This window comes from Brassica rapa, chromosome A03, assembly GCF_000309985.2.
Source record: "Brassica rapa cultivar Chiifu-401-42 chromosome A03, CAAS_Brap_v3.01, whole genome shotgun sequence".
NCBI classification, from domain to species: Eukaryota; Viridiplantae; Streptophyta; class Magnoliopsida; order Brassicales; family Brassicaceae; genus Brassica; species Brassica rapa.
The window spans coordinates 20,155,854-20,176,114 of record NC_024797.2 but is presented as its reverse complement, the minus strand read 5'-3'; the positions used below and the strand labels follow the sequence as shown (position 1 = coordinate 20,176,114).

Below are 20,261 nucleotides of genomic sequence, written 5' to 3'. Positions count from 1 at the left end.
GAGATATGGCTAAGAGAAAATGATAATAAAAATAAAAATGTGAAACACAAGACTCATGAACGTGGGTGGGAATTGAACTCTAATTCCTAAGGGCTATTGATGTCACGGGCAATCAACAAACCCAATAGACCAACAACAACTATTACCGTATTACCTCAGGAAAGTAAAATAATCAGTATGGGGCACATGCTCCACCCTTACTTAACGTGGATCCATCCCTGATCGCGGTTGTTACACAATTGTTCCGTACTGAACCCTTAATATCATTCACAAGATCTTGGATTAGATACAAATTGATATTCGATTTTTAAAGTATTTGTGATTTATTTTATTTATTTCGATTGATAATTTTATCATTTTATTTACTTTTTCATTCGTCTATATTTTAGTGTGCCCAAATTCCGATAAAACATATATTTTTAATCGAATAGTTAATTCTATTTACAAAAGTAAATTTGGAAGACAATTATCTCATTACAAAAAAAAATTCTCATCTCTTAAAATTTTAATAAAAAAATAATAAATTCACCGAATAAGAGTATTATAAAATTTATATAGGTAAAATAATTATAATAGCTATATAATTATCTATATTGCATATCTATATACATATGTTGGATCGAATCGCATATCCATCTTTTAAATTTTTAATACTTTTGTTTTGATTCGTTTCTAACTAATATAAAATATTATTATTTGATTTTATCCATAAAATTATGAATATTCATATTTTCAGATATTTTTCCACCTTTAAGAAAACAGAGAAATAGTAAAAAAAAAAAAAAAGACAATCATAAGCAGAGAGGCCAAGGTTGATGATGATGACACATTGAGACACTATTCACAGCTTCGATTCGAGTCTTTCTTTGACACCAAAAGGACTTCCCGCACAACTTGAACAAAGGAAGACGGGTTTCAACGCAACTGGTGATAACTCGAACAACAAAACCTGGTGGGTTTCGAGCCTTCGAGGCAACATATAATTTTTCCGTGCCTTCGAGGCAACCTGATAACTCGAACAAACGAAGGGGTTTCGAGCCTTGGAGGCAACATATATTTTTTTTTACCAATAAAAAAACTCGAACTACAAAGCCTGGCATTTTCCATGAAGATGAATCTACTTCTCAAATTTGCGATTATACATGTTCAAAAATGATGGAGGAACGGCAACCCCATATAAGCCTTGGAGGCAACATATATTTTTCCTGGCATTTTCCATGTAGATGAATCTACTTCCCAAACAACTAGTCTCTTAGGACGACCGGCGCCAGGTGGACCCGGTTGCTCGCAATGGGAATTACAGACTCATACTACACATGTTTAGTGTCATGGGGTTGTTTCGAATCCGAGTCGATTAGCTCACCGGAATTTGCCTACCACTACTGACCACCCATGTGTGGTTAGAAAGGCCTTTTTCGGTTTGATGGTATAATGGAACCGTGACAATTTTTCAGGGAAGTATAAGAGAATGGTTAACATGTTATCGGGAAACACATTACAACTATGACATGAAAAGCAGCGTACCAAACCATAAGAATAACAGCGATATTGATCTCTCATCTTCAGGTCGGTCGTCTACAACAACTATTCTTTAATCTTCTGTTAAGGTTTTTGATAAAGTTTGTTTACTTGACATGATGTTTATGGTGAAACAGTGGTGATCACGACATGCTTGTCCCTTTCCTTGCAACTCAAGACTGGATAAGATCACTAAACTATTCCATTATTGACCACTGGAGGCCATGGTTGGTTCACAATCAAGTCGCTGGGTATTATAGTACTATTTTTTTTTCTTCATCACAGAAACATATATGTGAAGATCATCAATTTGTTCTCGTTGCAAAACACAAAAACTTATGCCAATAAGATGACATTTGCCACTGTGAAAGCTAGTCTACGTTTTTCTTATTACCTAAATGAAAAATTTATAGTTGGGAGAGTTTCTCATTTTTTGTAGGTTTGGTTTATAGGGCGGCGGGCACACGATAGAGTATAAACCAGATGAGAACTCCGTTATGTTCGAGAGATGGGTTAGTGGCCAAACCTCTTTAACAGCAGTGATTTGATAACAATAAAAAACACTGCAAAATCTTGATATGGTGATGTAATGTATCTTTGTAACTGAGCCCATATTATCAAGATGTATAAGAGAGGTTGAGCCTCCAACGTTAATAAACAAGAAAACCTTTATAGAAGTGTAGGTTTCTTAACATGGTATTAGGGTCAGACCATATCCTATCCATTAATCTGGTCCCAAAGTTGAGTCGATCATCAACTAATTGATAACTCAAAAGAAAAAACTCAATTCCATTGAAATAGATTAAAAAGAACATTATCTCATAATGGGTACGATGAAATAGGTCAGATTAATGATTAAAAATAATTATCTCAATGTTGGAGAAAAAAAAAATTCACATCGGAAAGATAAAAGAAACTTAATTAATATTTAAGTAATATATACAGAATTTAGGTCAATCCACTTAGCATTTCTCAAAGTCCATTTTTGGATGCTTTTCATACACTAGAATGTGATATTACATTACCTGCCCAAACAGAAGTATCTTACAAGAAGAAGTCAAGAACATGTTGCTGATGTTATGAAACAGGTGATAGGCTAGAACCTTACAAACATTACAATAGTTGGTTGTCTTGTTTCACTGATTGTGGTTAAGAGAAGGAAAAGCTGGAATAGACCGTAATATCAGCTTCCGGCCATTACTTCTCTTCCCTAGGATTGAGCCCGGTTCCGAGGAGCCAATGTGAGCAGGAGAGACTCTCTTGCTGTTGGGAGAGTTTGCCTTAATAGGGGAAGTGTTGAGAATATCAGGCATAATCTCTGTTTTGTCTTCTATCACGGTTTCAAGCGGCTTCTTCTCATTCCCTGACTCACCCTCTGGCTTTCTAAAAGAGGACGAACCGGCGCCGAGGGAGAACTGTGTCGGAGGCAGCTTGTTCCTAGGCAAAAATGGCTGATGAACCACCAAATGTCTGCAAAAAAAAAACACACACAAAATCAGGAGCTGTCTTTTTTGTTCGTATATTGTTAATGTTGATAGTATTACTTGTACGGTGGCAGTGGTGTTAAAGGTTGTTCAGAACTTGGGTTCCGCTCGGCCTCTTTCGACATGTCTGCTGTTCTTTTCTCATATGTTTCGTGATCCTCCTCTTGCTTGCTCTCCATGATAGCATGTAAATACGCTGAGATTGTAATCATGTCAAACCATAAGACTTTGGGATGATAAATTTTAGTTGAAAATGGTGAGATAAAGAAGCTAACCATCTTTTCTTCCGAAAGCATTCTTACATCCTTCACATCTACAGTTTATGGAACAGCCAACTCCACTCTACAAAGATCATCAGAATCAATCCAAGGAAGTAAGAATCTTACAACGACATGTCCTGGAGATTAATGATAATACCTGATAGCATTCACAGTATTTCTTCAGACAGTTTGATTTCTTGCAGTTGCAGCCTCGCTTGTGTCGTGCAGACGCTGGAGTTTTACTTGCATCATCCTGCGCAAGATCACAGTTTCATCCGTCAGATAAATAGAAGACAGAGAGAGAAGGAGGAATAAGAAAATGGAGTAGAGAGCTCTTACGCTAGTGTCCATGATGGAATCAGAGTTTCTGATGACTTTAGGAGCAAATGCAAGTGGGTTTCTGGATTCAATTTGTTTCCGAGTAGCCAAGACAGTGTCTTCATGGATAGGTTTGTTGAAGCAATCTACACATGAACACGGATCTATGCAATAAACCCCAGCAGCAAAGCATTCACAGTAACTGCAGACAGAAAAGAAAATAAAACAGTTTAACTACTTCAAGCCAATTTAAAGAGGAGCTAAAAGAGTATGCAGCTTACAGCTTCAAACACTTTGACTTTTTGCAGTTGCATCTCTTACATGATGACTCTCCCTCTCCACCTTCAAGAACTTGCTTCTTTTTCTGAAGGCTGTCCGGAATCAACTCGGTAGCTTCTTCTACAGCCGACTCTTCCCCTGGCTGGCTCTCTGCTTGCTCCAAAGCTTCTGGCACGGTGTCTTGGGAGTGAACCGGAGCGATGGAGCCTGAGAAAGTGTTTTGAATCTCTCCAGATGATGAATACTCATGCGTGATGCTGATCTTAGTGTTCCTTGAGGCCATTGCAATGGCGTTTAGATGGAGACCAATACCAGGTAGACCACATTTGGAGGAAGAAGATTCGGCCTTATTGTTGTCAGACACAGTTTGCTCATCGTCATCCTTCTTCCGCTTCCTTGGTATCTCAAAGTCTAGACAACGTCTTCGCATGCTACCACGGTGCACGTTAGAGACAGGCTTACCACAGACAAACACAGCACAAAAAAAACTATTTCAGCGACACTGAATAATCAAGAAAACATATGAAGTTTGAAATGTATTTTTCACCTGATTGGGAACTACTGCTAAAGGTTCATTATCATTGGTGGATCCATTGGCTGGAATGATATCGTGCTGCTGGGTTGGCAGCTTGACACCAGCGCAGAAACGTCTCTCAGAGCTAGATATTTGATCAACAAGGCATGTAAAAGCCTCCGAGTCATTGGGAGACCGAAACACTAGAAGCTCAGCTGCATCTGCCATCAAACGTCTAGAGCCAGGAGTGCCATTCTCTTCCTGAGCATCAAGAATGTTCAGGAGCCTCATTTTGACATCCTCTGAAGACGAGCCATTGTTGTCTTCTCCTGGAGGAGGTAGGAGTACTTGGGTGACAATATCTTCACCGTGATGAGGAGGACTTTGGCTGTCAGAGCTGAGGATCTGTGGCAGCTCACAAGAAGTTTCTTCATCATCTTCCAGAGTAGCCTCTTTGTTTAGATCTACATCAGCCACAACTTCTTCTTTAGAATCTAAGGCCTTTGAACGATCAACAGAGTTCTGACTGCAAATAAAGATACACAAATTACATATACAGAAAAAAAAAAGAAGAGAATGTTGACTTTATTACCATCTAAAGAATCTGGACTCTCGGTGAAAAGTAGGGTGAGGAGAGGTGAAAACAGGAGGAGGAGAAGTGAAACTGAGAGAGCTAAACGTCTGAACACTGGAGAAGGACTTGACTGGCTCAAAGGGAGAGAGATTGTTAATGAAGTTGAACACTGGAGACTCCTGCAGCATTACCACCCAATTCAGAGTCAAGTTCAAATCTTGGAATTCAAAAAAAAAAGAACTAAGGTTAATTCAGAACAAGTTTGGTTAATTCACACTGAGCTTGATTATGAAATTGACCTAAACAATGTACCCCAAAAAAAAAAAAACCCCTGAAGCTAGAACATAATTGAAATTAAGGTAAAACCCAGAAAAAAAGAGTATGCTTTTCTGACTGAAAATAAAATTGAAGAGAAAAGAAACCTCGAAATTGGATTTTGGAGTTGGGGTTTCGATCTTGGAGGCAGACTCCTTCTGAGAATTCTCATTGTCCATTTTCCACGCAGCTAAAAACAAACTATTTACATGAACATTTTGCGTCAAAGCAGACAATCTAGGCTAGGGTTGTTTGTTGCATTTCGAACAAAAAGAAAATAATAATGTCCGCGCCTCTGCGGAAACAGTCTGAAGATGGACCACAGTGGGACAAAAGAACAATGTTATCAAGTCCACTAAACGACGTCACTCTTTTTTTTTTTATTATTGACTTTTGGATCTTTACGCTCCACTCTGGCCCATCCTTTACAAATTGAGGGGAAATTTGTTTTGCTTTTTTCGGTTGATCGTATTAAAGCTTATCCGCTTTACACGCTGAATGTAAAATTTTGATATAGACTATGAAAATCTATAATTTTTCAGACGTAATTTTCGTAACAAACTGTTCTAATTGGTGAAGATGGTATCATCACATGAAGAATTACCATCTTTTACTACACACTTGGAGAAGTTCCAGTGCAGCAAGTTTTTCTTTCCTTCTTTCAAGATCCGACATATTTCAAAAGGCTCAAAATCTAGTGACGGACAAGCTGGCATGAGGTGATAAGTGTTCCCCTACCGTTCTGTTTTATATCGATTATATACTTCCAGCTTGGTTCTCTGAACCGATAGAACATATATGATAGTTTAGTTATATTGTTGTCAAAACTACCTTACTATTTTGAATAAATAATATTTATTTAGAATAGTCACATTTTAAATAGATAATAACAATATTACTAAAAAGAGTTATTTAAATTTTATAAAATAGTTTATAAAATTTTACACATTTGGCTAGCGTGGAAATGGTGTAAATGTTTGTTTTCTCAAGAGTTTTTCTTTTAAGATTTGTCTGCCTAATTCTTCAAAAATATAATTTCCAAAATACTGTTACAGTGGATTTACAACAGTTTGAAAAACATAACTTTCCGCTATAAAATATAATTTCTTCATTGTTCATAGAAAATATTAATTTTCCATTTACAATTTGTGATAGTATATATAAATATATTTAAAACCAGTCGAAAATTGCTAAATCAAATAAGATAAATTAAATAACCTTTGGAAATTAAACAGCCTTTGCTATATCAAACCAGTCCAAAACTACTTAGCATCTGTTGAAAAGGATAAATTAAACAACCTTTGGATTGGTGACAAAAAAAAAACAACCTTTGGATACACAAATGAAATGTGCTATCACTAAACTACTAGAAAAGTTTTGTGTATGTTGTTGCTGTGTAAGTTAAAACTACCAACTAGATGTTGACATCAGAAACAGTTTCAAAGAATATTTTTAATGGTGTGGAGGGAGAGAAGGAAAAGCTGGAATTGACAGTAACAGCTTCCTCTCACCATTTCTTCTCCTTGGAGTCAATACTGGTGGATCAAGATGAGGCAGGGAAACCCTTTTGCTGTTGGGAGACACTGCATTGATGTTAGTTATTGGAGATGGAATAACATTCTCAATATCCTCTGTGATTGTCTCAGTCCTTGACAACAAACCCATGCCTTGTTTTCTGAAAGATTGGTTCTCGTATAAGAAAGATCCAGAAGCTCCATGAAGTTGCTGAGACTGTTGAGGAAGCAGCATGTTGTTGGATGAGATGGGAAGTTGAGCCAATGGTTGTCTGAATAAGAAAACAAAGGTTATTAGAGAAAAATCAGGAGCTGACTAAATCACCACACATTTATTGTTTTTAGGTTGTTTCTTACCTTAATGACATTGGTGTTGAAGGTGGAAGTGGCACATAACTAAACAACTCGTTGTTCTGTTGTGTTTGCCCTGTTTTACTTTCACCATCTTGTTTGATATCCATACCAACAAATGAAGACACTGCAGAGATTATAAAATTTGTAACCATGTCAAATCAAAACACCAAGAAGGTTAAGATATATAAAATGAAACAAAAAAAGACTAACCATCTTTTTTACCAAATGCATTCTTACATCCTTCACATCTACAGTTTATGGAACAACCAACTCCACTCTATTATGATCATTAGTGACAAAGGTATCAGAATCAATTCTTACAAAGATATGAGTCATATGACATGGAGTTTTAATGATGATACCTGATAGCATTCACAATATTTCTTCACACAGTTTGATTTCTTGCAGTTGCAACCTCTTTTGTGCCGCACTGAAGCTGGAGTTTTGCTTGCATCAACACCAGCTTCCATGATGGAAGAATCAGTATTTCTAATGACTTTAGGAGCAAAGGCAATTGGATTCCGGGATTCAATCTGTTTGCGAGTAGCTAAGACAGTGTCTTCGTGGATTGGTTTGTTGAAGCAATCTACACATGAACATGAAACTATGCAATAAACTCCAGAAGCAAAGCATTCACAGTAACTGCAGAGACAAAACATTCAAAAGAGACTTAATAACAAGATTTTAAGCTACTTCAAGCAAGCCAAGAAAAAGATTAGGATTTGGGATATACTCCCTCTGTTTCAGAAAGATGTATGTTTTAAAATTTTCACATTTATTAAAAAATATATATATACCAATACATTATTTTATGTAATTAGCTATTCTCCCAACTTTTTACTAATATAATTTTAATAAACACAATTATGTTTTCTGAAGTTTACAATTTGCAATTATTTATACATTGAAAATATAAAAAAATGTATCTTGTTGAAACAATTTGTTTTTTTCTAAAACATGGATCTTTTAGAAACGAATGGAGTATATTCAGCTTACAGTTTCAAACATTTGGATTTTTTGCAGTGGCACCGTTTACATGATGACTCTCCTTCTCCTGCTTGGTCAGACTTAAGTCTGCACGTTTTAATGCCATAATATTGTTAAGATTCTTACTATAAATATGTTTGTGCAAGTCTTATGTAAGACTTACCTCTTCTTCTTTGGACTGCTTTGATTCATTTCTACTAAAGCTAAAGAAGACTTTTGAATCTCTTCTACTACACTTTGTCCTGCAGCTTCCCCGGTTTCGTTTTCTCTCAAAATGTCATGTGAGTGAAGAACCGGAGGGGTAGAATTTTGCAAACCGACTTTAATGTTTGCGGATAATGAGTACTCATTGGTGTCCTTAGAGGACATTGCAAAGGCGGTGTTAAGATGCAGACCAGTGCTAGGTGGTACTACACAACTCGATGAAGATTTTTCTGACGTTTGGTTGTCAGGCATCTCAAAGTCTAGAAGGCGTCTTCTTACTCCTCGGTGAAGAGCCTTTCACACACACCAAAGAGAACAATTTCAGAGAAATAATGATCAATCAAGAACCAAAGAATTAAGTAATATTCTCAATTTTTTTTTACTCACATCTGCCAACTCTTTGCTGTTTGAAACAGGCTCCAGTCTTGGCTTTGTACCACCACATGAACGTCTTTTAAGGTCTGATGATGCCGGCAAGAAGCATCTATCAGCCTCCGAATCATTCAGTGTATCATAAATCAACATTTCAGGAGTATCCGGAAACTGAGTTTCCCAATCTGGAGTATCACTTTTACGCTTGACATTGCCGTCACACAGCTTCTGCAGATCGGTCTTACCATCTCCACAAGAACCATCATTGGCAGCAGCTCTACTAGGAGGAGTAGAAATGCAGTCATTCTTGAGTATTTTTGGCGGTACGGTTTCAAGTAAAGCTTCTTCTACTAACTCTTTGGCAGGGTCGGAGAAGTAAGTATGACTGCAAAACGAAAACATATTCCAAATAAAAAGATAGGAGGAAGAAGAGAAGAGGAGGTAACTTTTGAGTAATGACCTTTTGAAACGAGATCCTTTGTGAGGGGGAGTGTAGACAGAAGGACTGAGAGAGCCAAAGGTTTGAGCGATTGGGATTGATCTGACAGGTTTGATTGGAGATAGGTTGTTTATGTAGTTGAACACTGGAGAGTTCTGCATCTCCTCACATAAGACTTTGATGTCAGAAACACACAAAAAATAAACAATGCATCACATAAACATAATTTTTTAGTATTGACAAAAACAAAACAAAAGCAGGAAAGCTTGACTTTGAGTTTAGAAACTGCAGTCCCATTCTGGATTATAGTTTTTTGCGGTGTCTCCATTTCTAAACAATCAATCGCTCATCGTTTCTGCATGCACTCTCTTATATGGTTTCTGCACTTTTTTCTCTCTACCAAACCAAGTCCAACAGAGGTCACCCCCAACTACAAAAGTTGCTATTTATCCCCAACAAAGTAACTGACTTCACCTTAATCTTTGCTTGATTTTCTTTTTTCCTTTTTACATTGTTTTGGAGGATAAAAATAAGTAACAGCAAGTGTAAATTACCGTTCATTCCTTGATTTTTTTTTCTGTTTTTATTTGCATACAAAAAGATTAAAAATGAGAAATGATTTTTTTTCTGTCCCAAAAAAAATGGAGAAATGATTTTTTTCCTTTAGTTATGTTTATTTGTATGTTTTCTATTATTATATTTGGTTTACTGGACTCTGTTGATGGGAGTACTTGTCACGCTTGATTTACTAATTTTTCTCTACCTTACTTTATTTGATCATATCAACAATGATTTGGTAAGATTCATATGGAATTTGGGTTTATCACATCATTTGTCATTTTTATGTTCTTTTATAGTAATCATCTCAATTATAAATATTTTAATTTCTTTAAATAAATCCAATAAAATCTAAATATAATAAATTTTTATTTAGATAATTTCAAACGCGATATTCCACAAATTTATCCCTGTAAAATATTATTTCATAATTTTCATCTTAAAAATATTATATTATTTTATAGTTTAGTTAAACATTTCGCTGTTATACCATGTTTCTCATAAGAAAAACTTTTTTTGGTCAAATTCTCATCAATAAATAACAGATTGGCAGAGTACACGTTGAAAAACTGAGTGGAAGGGAATACGTTACGGATTAGTACAACTTACAATGCTTTTAACCTGGAGATTTATAATTAATACGCTAAATCTGTTAATCACGAGAAATAACTAATGAGTAATCATGACACTTAAATTGAAAATTCATCGGTCGTCAACTATTCGTAGTAGTTGTGATAATCTTGTTAATGTAACATACGAGAAAATCAACCCTTTTAAATTCAACTAGATCTTGACCCTGACTCGTATAACTGCACGGATGCCTCTTTTACAATATATACAAATTTTAGAAAACGAAAAATTTAACGATTCTATGTTAACTACTTTTGTTTATTGTTTAAACTATGTATTTCATCATTGTGTCATGTAACAGAGACGTCAGTAAAATGTTGTGAGCCATAAATATTGTAGTAAGAATTTTAAGGTGACCGATAAAATCGATGGCATTTCAAATTATTTGATAAGTTGAATAATCAATATAACAATGACCGGTTTGATAGTCCATAAAAAAATAAGATTTGTATGTTGGGTAATTCTGTTTCTAGTATTGTATATCTGGTATTTTTTTTGAAACATCAATATGTGGTTTATGCATAACTCTAGTGAATTTATATGGTTTTGGTGGTTTGTATGAAATGGTATTTTTGTAATCAGTTATTGTTTTGGGTGTGTATGACTTGATTTGATCTCTAATCTCACCTTTACATTTTATAAGTATATCATATTTTTTGTTTGATTAGCATTGGACCAACACAAAAACATGTCTAGAGATATTACAAAATTACAGGCTCATTCGTGTCTGGAACACCGAGAAACTTGCAATGGCCTTTGAGTTCATTAGCTCAAAGAAAGTCACAACAATCCGACTAGTCAAGAGCCCTGAGAGTATGCTCTGATTGTCATTCATTTGCAAAGTTAGCATCAAAGGTGTATAACCGAGAGAAATCGTTCTAAAATACAATAACAATGACTTGTACACGTGCCGGTTAAAACGTCCCTTGTCAGTTGTGAGGTAACTAAAATAGTTGAAACCGAAAGTGTTTTTTTTTTGCGTGTATATATAAAACCAAACTGGTTCAGGGTAAAAAATAAATAAATTAAAACCCTAATTTCTACTTCAAAAGTGTTTTCCTTTGACTTTGCCTGATCACAAGAGAAACCAACAATGATGGTGATGTCCGATATTCCGCAGGATTTGATAGAGGAAATACTCTCTAGGGTTCCAGCCGCATCTTTGAAACGACTACGATCCACTTGCAAACGATGGAACCATTTATTCAAAGATCAAAGATTCACGGAGAAGCACTTTCGTAATGCTCCAAAGCAGTCTCGGATTCTCATATCAAACGACTATAGGATTTGTTCAGTGAATGTCAATCTCAACGTTGCTCCTCCACCTATAGAATTTAAGGATTTCCATCCTTGTTCCCACCAGCAAATCCATGTAGTCGAGGTTTTTCACTGCGATGGTTTGTTGTTATGCACCATTTGGAAGGACAACAAGTACAGACTCATGGTTTGGAATCCGTGTTCAGGGGAAACTAGGTGGATCCAAACCACAACTTATAGCAAGAGCTTCTCTACGCGTAGCCTTGCTCTAGGATACCAAAACAACAAATCCTTCCGTAGCTACAAAATCTTAAGCTGTTGGTCGACTAGTTACAGCCTAATCCAGGGAGATGCTGGTTTCAAAATTTATGACCTCAGCTCTGATTATTGGAGGGTTTTGGATGATGACTTGGCTCTCCGCGGCTCTACAATACCAAATCGTGGTGTGTCATGCAAGGGAAATGCTTATTGGCTTGTCACGGAAAACACAGGTGGTTTGCTTGGTTTTGATTTTACGAGAAACAGTTTTATACGTTTTTGTCTTCCGCCAATTCCGAATCCTTGCGATATGATTCTATCAGTTGTGAGAGAAGAAAAACTCTCATTGTTATATTGGTCCCTTCGTGTATCATACATGGAGGTGTGGATGACCAATGAAATTGATGGTACTCAAGCTGCTTTGTGGAGCAAATCATTTACAGTGAAAAATCCTAATAATTTGATTCCGTGCTTTATGAGTTTCTTAGTTGACGAGGAGAAGAAACTGGTCTTGGGTTGTAATTCGGCTTTCGGAGGAGATCATATCAAGAAACTGTACACTACTGGAGAGGACAGTGGATATTCCACAGAAATCCCTTCTGTAGGATCCAAACACAAAACATTGTCTCCATTTATTTTCAGTTATGTTCCAAGTTTGGTCCAAATCCAGCAAGGTGGGAGCAATGAAACTAATAATACTAGTTGATAGGAACTTCCATCTACTTTTTTATTTGTTTTTGTTTGGAACAATATATAATGAAACTGATCTATTATTTTTACCCCTTTTTTGCTGCACCACCTGTAAGTTTGTTACCTTATTATTCCTATGTTCTTTGTGCTGTGTGTTTGATTTTATTCGAGGGCTTTTGATAAGAAAGCTAAAAATAAGTAAGCAGCCAACTGAGCCAACAATGGCAATGTTCCAACATGGTTCTCTCGTTCACTTCCAAGGACGGAGTCACTCTGCACGTGGACAGTCAGTTATAGAATGTCCAGAAGTATTAGATTCTTGCAAGTGATTGCCACATAAATCACTTGTATAGTTGTATTGTACCAAGTTACATTCTAGATTTGATTATCCCCTTGCGCTATGTAATTAACATACATATAAAAATGATTAAATTAGGGCTCCCCCAGGATTTTGGCTTGCAGCAAAACAGCTTTTTGCCAGTACGGTGCTAGGAATTTGGATTTGTGCAACATGATAGCGTCCAATAACATTCGCCAAGAATTACGAAGGAGGCATAGGTGGCTTGAATCTAATGATGGATTCTGGTATTAGAGCTGATAAGATTTCAGTGACCTGATTGATATGTATATGAAGTGTCACATGCAAGATAGGGCGCTTTAGTATCTTTGTTCGGATGTCAAACAACGTGAAACTCGACAGCCGCTGGCTATATATATGAGAAGATGAGGTCTATTTATCCTGGAAACAAACAAAACCATCTCCAGAAAAAAATATTGTTTTACTACCAACATAAAATCAATTGGTGATAACTTGATTGGTTCGAGTCTTTTATGTACTCCATCCGTTTCAATATATATAATGTTTTAGAAAGTTTGTTTTGTTTCAATTTACATGAAGTTTTGAGATTTTAAGGTTAACTTTAATTTTATTGGAATCTGTTCAACCAATTAGATTTTACAGTCTTTTTTATAATTGGTTAACTGAATTTAAAATTATATCTTTAAAATATTTTTCTAGAGAAATATAATTTTCTTAATCTTTGTGCATTATTACAAAACATCAAGTATTATGAAACAGAGGGAGTATTACTTAAATATTTCCAACTTTGAATGTAAGATTGTGTTCCTAATATAATCTGCACTTTTGTGCAAGCAAGCATGTTAGACCCATGAGTCACCCTGAAATGCGCAAATAGAGGCAGTGCTCAACGATGTTAGCCGAGGAGCAAGTGAGTTAGGCCATGTACCTGATCTTGGTAATGCTCTTATGGATGTAGATGAAGAATAGTAGAGATTTTTGTTCAAAAAAAAAAAAAAAAAGAAAAGTAGAGATTAATGCCTAGTAGACACAGCGAGAAACTTGCAATGGCATTTGGCTAGCAAGGCACATCAATCCGACTAGTCGAGAACCTCAGAGTATTTATGCTCTGTTTGTCATTTATTTGCAAAATTTAGCATCAAAAGTTTATAACCGAGAATTTGTACAAAGAACAACAACAGGTTTCATTTCTTTACTCAAAGGTAAGTGTTCAAAGAGATAATTACAGAAACTTCAAAAGATGATTCTTGGAATGACTTGTGCTGATTACAGAAACACAAGTAGTAATAAGGATAAAAGAGCATTCACATTTCATTATCTAAACTTAAAATCTTAGAAAGTAAGATTCTTGAAAAGGTGTTCAAGAACTTGTTTCATGATCGTGGTAGCTCAGGAACGATGGGATCAACCAACGAGTGGTACATAGGATCAGATCCCCAAAGCTGAGCGATCTGAAGATGAGAAGAAGTGAGACGATGGATTTCCTCAACGAGCCAGACGGTAGCTTCAGCTTTACAAGGATGGATGATGAAATCCAAACTCTGGTACTCAGAATCAGACCCGAATCTTGCTTGATCCCAACGTTGTAACAGCACGTTCGTGAGGTAGTGCAGAGGTTGACCATAAAGCTGTTTGATTGAGAAGCTTAAACCGACCCAACTTGTGAAGGGAATAACCGAACCGCGGTTTGTCGGAATAGGAAGCTCCTTCATGTAAGCTTGATACATCTCTGCTCTCATCACCAACGAAGCTGATGCAAAAAAAAAAAAACAATAAAAGATTGGAACTTTTGTGGTGGAAATGGAGAAGAAGGAAAGAAATAAGAGACCCATTTGATCGCATTACCTTCATCTTCGACGACTCTGTGAGATCTGTCAAGCGGAGGAAGGCCGTCGCTGATCTCAGCTTCGACGTCGGAAGAACCGGAGTCATCTGATGCTCGTGGGTTTTGCATGGTCTCAGTCTCCCAGGCGAGCAGTTAGATTCTCTGACTGCAGATGTGGAACGTACGACGGCGCGCCACGGAGCTCAGAAATTAGGGATTTTAAGGAGAAGAAGACGATGATGATGACTTATACACGTGTTGGTTAAAACGTCACTTGTCAGCTGTGACCTGTGAGGTAACTAAAATTAAACCGTAAGAACGCCTGAAATTAGACCGGGATTCATAATACGCGTCAATTTAAACCGAGAAACCCGCCTGATATTGGACCTGGATCAGTATCTATTAACGACCCGACCCGCGTGAAGCAGCAAATTATAGGTTTTCTTTACTTTTATAGAAGGAAACTAGGCTGGGCATAAAATCCACCTGAAATCTGAACTGAATTCGAACCGAAAAATCCGATCGGTATCCAATTCGAAATATAAAAAATACCTCAATAAATGTTATAGGATGTTACAAAACATATCTAAATCCGAATTGTTATTAACCGAACTCAAATGGGTAATTCGAAAACTCGAAAAATCCGAAAACCCAAAAAAATATCTAAAAAACTCAATCTGAATGTCCAAATTAATATACAATATAAATATTTGAAACTTAAATATGTACTTCAAATATTTAATTTTGTATTTATTTGGATATGATATCTTACAATAATAAGTATTTGAAATTTAAGTAAATACGTTAAATACTCCATTATATACAAAGAAAAATATATATTTTATGTTTTACTTTTAAATTTCAGATTTTATTTAGGATATATCCGAACTAATTCGATATAACCTGAATCTAAATGATATATAGTTACTCTAGATATTTAAATCGATTTAAAACTGAAGTGTTATATTTGAATTCTATCTTTACTTGTAAATTTATTAAAATGGAACTTAAGAAGTATTATAAAATAGAACTGAAATCTAAAAAACCCGATTCGAACCCAAATGCATGCGTAAGGGAAACCATGAGGATGGCTTGTACATGTGTCGTCACTTGTCAGTTGCATGAGGTGACTGGAAAAACTAAAACTGAAGTTCAATAAATAAAATTATTAAACCCGTCCGAGATTGGATCGAGACCCGTACCCATTAACAATCCGACCCGGCGTAAAGCAGCAAACTTTAGGTTTTAACTTTCATCGGACAAAACAGAGTCAAATCAATCAGACAACAAAAATGCTCGCGAAGCTTCGTATTAGTAAGCTTCTCTCATCTTCCTTACCTCGGAGAATCTATCAACGGCGGTTTCTCGCAACCCACAATGCCTTCTCTAACTCTGAGGAGTCACCCGAGTCGCCGGAGCTTCCATCTTGGATCAAAGACTTCCTCTCAAACAAACCTTCTTCCTCTTCAAACCCAATCTCCGACGACGAAGACTTCGTCATCCCTTCCTTAGCTCACTGGGTCGAGACCCAGAAGCTCGGCCGCGAAGAAGCCTCCTCAACAGGACACGTCGCGAAGAAACCAATCGAAGATATCGATAAAGTCTCCGACTTTCTCAACAAGAAGGAAGCTTCTCACGAAGACATCGTCAAAGCCCTGAGTAAATGCGACGTCGTTGTATCGGAGACTCTGGTACTGCAAGTTCTGAGGAGATTCAGCAACGGGTGGAACCAAGCTTACGCCTTTTTCACTTGGGCAAATTCGCAAACAGGTTATACGCATTTCCCTCACGCTTACAACGCGATGGTTGACGTGTTGGGGAAGTGCAGGAACTTCGATTTGATGTGGGCACTAGTCGATGAGATGTCCGAGCTTGTCACGCTCGATACCATGAGTAAAGTCATGAGGAGGTTGGCCAAGTCAGGGAAGTATAACGAAGCTGTTGACGCGTTTCTAGAGATGGAGAGGAAGTATGGTGTGGGGATGGATACTAATGCTATGAACAGTTTGATGGATGCACTTGTGAAGGAGAACAGCATAGAGCATGCTCATGAGGCGTTTTTGAAGATGTTTGATACTGTTAAACCGGATTCGAGGACGTTTAACATTTTGATTCATGGGTTTTGTAAAGCTAGGAGGTTTGATGACGCTAGGACGATGATGGATGTGATGAAGGTTGCTGGGTTTGGTCCTGATGTTGTTACTTACACTAGCTTTGTGGAGGGTTATTGTAAAGAAGGGGATTTTAGGAGAGTTAATGAGGTCTTGGAGGAGATGCGAGAGAACGGGGTTAAGCCTAATGTTGTGACTTATACCATTGTGATGCATTCTTTGGGTAAGGCTAGACAAGTAGCTGAAGCTTTGGGAGTGTATGAGAAGATGAAAGAAGACGGGTGTGTTCCTGATGCTAAGTTTTATAGCTCGTTGATACATATTTTGTCTAAGACCGGTAGGTTTAATGATTCGGTGGAGATATTCGAGGATATGACGAAACAAGGAGTTTCTCGTGATGTTTTGGTGTACAATACGATGATCTCCGCTGCGGTTCATCACTCGCGAGATGAGATGGCTCTACGTTTGCTTAAAAGGATGGAAGAGGAAGAGGGGGAGGGATCATGTAGTCCGAACGTTGAGACTTATGCTCCGTTGCTGAAGATGTGTTGCCAGAAGAAGAAGATGAAGCTGCTTGGAGCTTTGTTGCGTCACATGGTGAGAAACGATGTTAGTATCGATGTGGCGACGTATATTCTTCTGATAAGAGGGTTGTGTATGAGCGGGAAAGTTGAAGTGGCTTGCTTGTTCTTTGAGGAGGCGATGCGGAAAGGAATGGTTCCTAGAGATAGCACTTGTAAGATGCTGGTGGAGGAGCTGGAGAAGAAAGGTATGGGAGAAGCAAAACTCAAGATTCAGAGTTTGGTTCAATCCAAAGTGATGACCAAGTCGCAAAGTTATTTACCTGTTGCGTAGAGTTTAGGGAGTTTGGAGTTAGTGGCTCTCAAAAGTTTTGTTTCTGTGGAATGTTAAATTCATATATACCTTGTTAGGTCTCAAGGCATGTTTTTTTTTCATACTGTTTACTGAAATGAAGTAAAAAACCAACATTGTTTTTGTAGTGTTGGATGAAGCAAATCAATGGATGTTAAGTTTTGGATATTATCTGAGAAAACATGGAACGTTCACATCCTATAACTACCAAGGCAACTTTCATCAAAAAAGGCCCAGCCTCCCCTATTGTTTCACTCTTGAGGAGTGCCCATTTTCTTTATTTTATTTTTCCTACTACTTATATCTCTAGCCTCTGCATATTTTTATACTAGGAAAATTATCAAACCCATCTCCAAGAGATCGAATTTAGATATGACTCCTCCAGGCAGCAATGCTAGCTTTTGATGATGGTTTAGATAACGGCTTTCCCCAGTGAAACCCTAGTCCTAATTTCAATTTCTTGGTGAAGAAGGCAATTCTGGATAGCGAGAAATATATACTCAAAAAGAGTTACCTTTACAATTAGTAACGTGTCTCTCATTATTCGTATTTCAGAAACATTACACAAACCAACAATGTAATGTCAAAATCTTCACTTACATTCATACTCCATAAATCGTTTTACATAAATCCAGAGATTTACACTCTTTGAAGGACAGAAGGATCTTGGACCCGTCCAGCTTTTCCCACACAGCGGCCTCGTAATTTTTGGCCGCATGGCTGCCATCTTTCGCCGAAATGATAAGACGGTACACTGTGCCTACGGCAATTTGGTAGGTTCCATTGACGACATTCACGTACACAAGATTCGCCTTCGACTGTCTGTTATGCTCAGAGACTGCAAACTTGGCCACCACAACGACGTCGTCCTCATCAACCCTGATCTGCACCTGGCCACCAATAAGTTGGCCTTCCACGACTGAGAACAAAGGGAGGAGGATGAGAGAGAGACAAATCAACGACTTCATCACTTCTTTTTTTTGGTTTCTTAAGCTTTTACCTTTTATGGGTTTTATATATAGCCGATGCTTTGCTTTGGAACGTGAGAGTGACTAATCTTCTCATGCGGTGATGAGTTGTTATAAAGATTTTAACAATCTGGCATAAGATTTTGTTAATGTGTTCGGGCCAACGTGGAGAACATGTAGGCACGGAGTCAACATCTGCTTCGAGAGTTTCTACAGATTACATGTGCAGATATTGCTTTACAAGATTGGTGTATTTTTTCTACTTGCCCAAGTTTATTACTTTGGAACCATGTATTCGGATATTACTGAATAATAAAATACTAGGTGTGATTGGTGACCAAGGGAACGAGGAGGAACACTATGTTCCTTAATATTCCTTAAATGTTTTACCATTCATAAGGAATTGATTTTCCTTTTCATTCCCCTTCATTCCTTTGTTCGTAGAGAATTATAGAACAAATCTATTCCTCATTAATTTTGACAAGGAACCATCATTCCTAAACTTTTATTCCTGTTCATTCCTTTCATATCCGTTAATATTGTTCTTATGATGGTTACCAGTCACACCTGGTGGACCGTCCGCACGCATGTGTAGACATTAACATTAATATTAAATTGATATTATATTTACTACTATATAATACTTATGTTACATGTATATTGTTAATATGAAAGATTTGATGTTACATATTGATATTTATACTATGTTCATATGAACAAAGAATATATTAGAACGTTTTGAAAATGATCACATTTAACACTAATCTTAAAACATCAGAAAAATATAATTGAGAAAAAACAAATATTTTACAACCCCAATAAAAAAATCAGCCATGAAATATAAAAGAGAGATTTGAATTACATGAGATTTATTATCATTGGTTTCATTGTAACAGCAGATATGATTTACGGTTTCCTTCTCTAAGCCTTGAGTCAGAAAAGAGATAATTCTAACAAAAATATTTAAAGATGTAAACAATCCCCAAAAGATAACAAATTATATAATTGATAGGACAACGTCAATGAGTTTCAAAATTTTTAAAAAGCTTTGAGATTACCTTTGGCTCTCAGACGTACCGAAGAGGATCACGCACAATAAATAAATTACACTTGATTAGCATACATATCTTATATTATATTCTTGATAAGTGATTTAACTTTATAAAAAAAAAATTACCTTTTTCGAAAGGGACGATCAATTCCTGGATAAACAGAGTCATTTCTTTTTGTTAGTTGAATCACAACTGATGTAAAAAATATAGATAGAGATACAACATGAAGAGGAAGATAACAAAAATAAACGGAGAAGAAGAATCTCCCATAAAATTAGCAGTAATTGTGTTCTTGTCTATGAATTACTTATTGATTATCATACTTATTGATGTTTTGGTGTACAATACGACGATTTCCTCTGCGGTTCATCACTCGCGAGATGAGATGGCTCTACGTTTGCTAAAAAGGATGGAAGAGGAGGAGGGATCATGTAGTCCAAACATTGAGACTTATGCTCCGTTGCTGAAGATGTGTTGCCAGAAGAAGAAGATGAAGCTGCTTGGAGTCTTGTTGCATCACATGGTGAGAAACGATGTTAGTATCGATGTGGCTACGTATATTCTTCTGATTAGAGGGTTGTGTATGAG

The 20,261-nt window shown here is 36.8% G+C and overlaps 6 protein-coding genes and 1 long non-coding RNA gene across 10 annotated transcripts; 3 read left to right on the top strand and 4 right to left on the bottom strand.

Annotated features, from left to right (window-relative positions):
- The first annotated feature begins 983 nt into the window (after nucleotides 1-983).
- Nucleotides 984-2,210, top strand: LOC117132891. Its single transcript, XR_004456620.1, has 2 exons — nucleotides 984-1,566; nucleotides 1,656-2,210. It is a non-coding gene; the product is annotated as an uncharacterized LOC117132891 (long non-coding RNA).
- A 363-nt stretch (nucleotides 2,211-2,573) lies between these two features.
- LOC103859972 (CRC domain-containing protein TSO1) lies at nucleotides 2,574-5,665 on the bottom strand. Of its 3 annotated transcripts, XM_033288302.1 has the most exons (10): nucleotides 5,370-5,665; nucleotides 4,966-5,126; nucleotides 4,470-4,899; nucleotides 4,407-4,439; nucleotides 3,862-4,316; nucleotides 3,602-3,782; nucleotides 3,420-3,515; nucleotides 3,278-3,344; nucleotides 3,063-3,198; nucleotides 2,574-2,988 (listed from the first exon to the last, which is right to left on the bottom strand). In XM_033288302.1, the coding sequence occupies exons 1-10, from the start codon at nucleotides 5,439-5,441 to the stop codon at nucleotides 2,655-2,657; spliced, it is 1,965 nt and encodes a 654-aa protein (XP_033144193.1). In that variant the 5' UTR covers nucleotides 5,442-5,665; the 3' UTR covers nucleotides 2,574-2,654. The 3 variants fall into 3 exon arrangements, with proteins under 3 accessions (XP_033144193.1, XP_009135824.1, XP_009135825.1); XM_009137576.3 differs by having other exon boundaries at nucleotides 4,407-4,899; XM_009137577.3 differs by having other exon boundaries at nucleotides 4,407-4,837; nucleotides 5,370-5,659.
- LOC103859973 (protein tesmin/TSO1-like CXC 3) lies at nucleotides 5,640-9,461 on the bottom strand. Of its 2 annotated transcripts, XM_009137578.3 has the most exons (9): nucleotides 9,404-9,461; nucleotides 9,154-9,287; nucleotides 8,709-9,078; nucleotides 8,281-8,615; nucleotides 8,127-8,204; nucleotides 7,493-7,772; nucleotides 7,341-7,407; nucleotides 7,134-7,254; nucleotides 5,640-7,048 (listed from the first exon to the last, which is right to left on the bottom strand). In XM_009137578.3, the coding sequence occupies exons 1-9, from the start codon at nucleotides 9,458-9,460 to the stop codon at nucleotides 6,715-6,717; spliced, it is 1,776 nt and encodes a 591-aa protein (XP_009135826.1). In that variant the 5' UTR covers nucleotide 9,461; the 3' UTR covers nucleotides 5,640-6,714. The 2 variants fall into 2 exon arrangements, with proteins under 2 accessions (XP_009135826.1, XP_033144194.1); XM_033288303.1 differs by having other exon boundaries at nucleotides 8,709-9,287.
- A 1,899-nt stretch (nucleotides 9,462-11,360) lies between these two features.
- On the top strand, nucleotides 11,361-14,055 carry LOC103859970 (putative F-box only protein 9). Its single transcript, XM_033288322.1, has one exon. It carries the CDS (start codon nucleotides 11,414-11,416, stop codon nucleotides 12,539-12,541), a length of 1,128 nt encoding a protein of 375 aa, XP_033144213.1. The 5' UTR covers nucleotides 11,361-11,413; the 3' UTR covers nucleotides 12,542-14,055.
- On the bottom strand, nucleotides 14,004-14,956 carry LOC103859969 (protein RDM1). The gene is made up of 2 exons (XM_009137574.3): nucleotides 14,690-14,956; nucleotides 14,004-14,594 (listed from the first exon to the last, which is right to left on the bottom strand). The coding sequence occupies exons 1-2, from the start codon at nucleotides 14,796-14,798 to the stop codon at nucleotides 14,218-14,220; spliced, it is 486 nt and encodes a 161-aa protein (XP_009135822.1). The 5' UTR covers nucleotides 14,799-14,956; the 3' UTR covers nucleotides 14,004-14,217.
- Nucleotides 14,957-15,193: 237 nt separating this feature from the next.
- On the top strand, nucleotides 15,194-17,821 carry LOC103859968 (pentatricopeptide repeat-containing protein At3g22670, mitochondrial). The gene has a single exon (XM_009137573.3). It carries the CDS (start codon nucleotides 15,962-15,964, stop codon nucleotides 17,633-17,635), a length of 1,674 nt encoding a protein of 557 aa, XP_009135821.1. The 5' UTR covers nucleotides 15,194-15,961; the 3' UTR covers nucleotides 17,636-17,821.
- Nucleotides 17,822-18,255: 434 nt separating this feature from the next.
- Nucleotides 18,256-18,621, bottom strand: LOC117132613 (cysteine proteinase inhibitor 4). Its single transcript, XM_033287362.1, has one exon. The coding sequence runs from the start codon at nucleotides 18,619-18,621 to the stop codon at nucleotides 18,256-18,258; it is 366 nt and encodes a 121-aa protein (XP_033143253.1).
- Nucleotides 18,622-20,261: the final 1,640 nt, after the last annotated feature.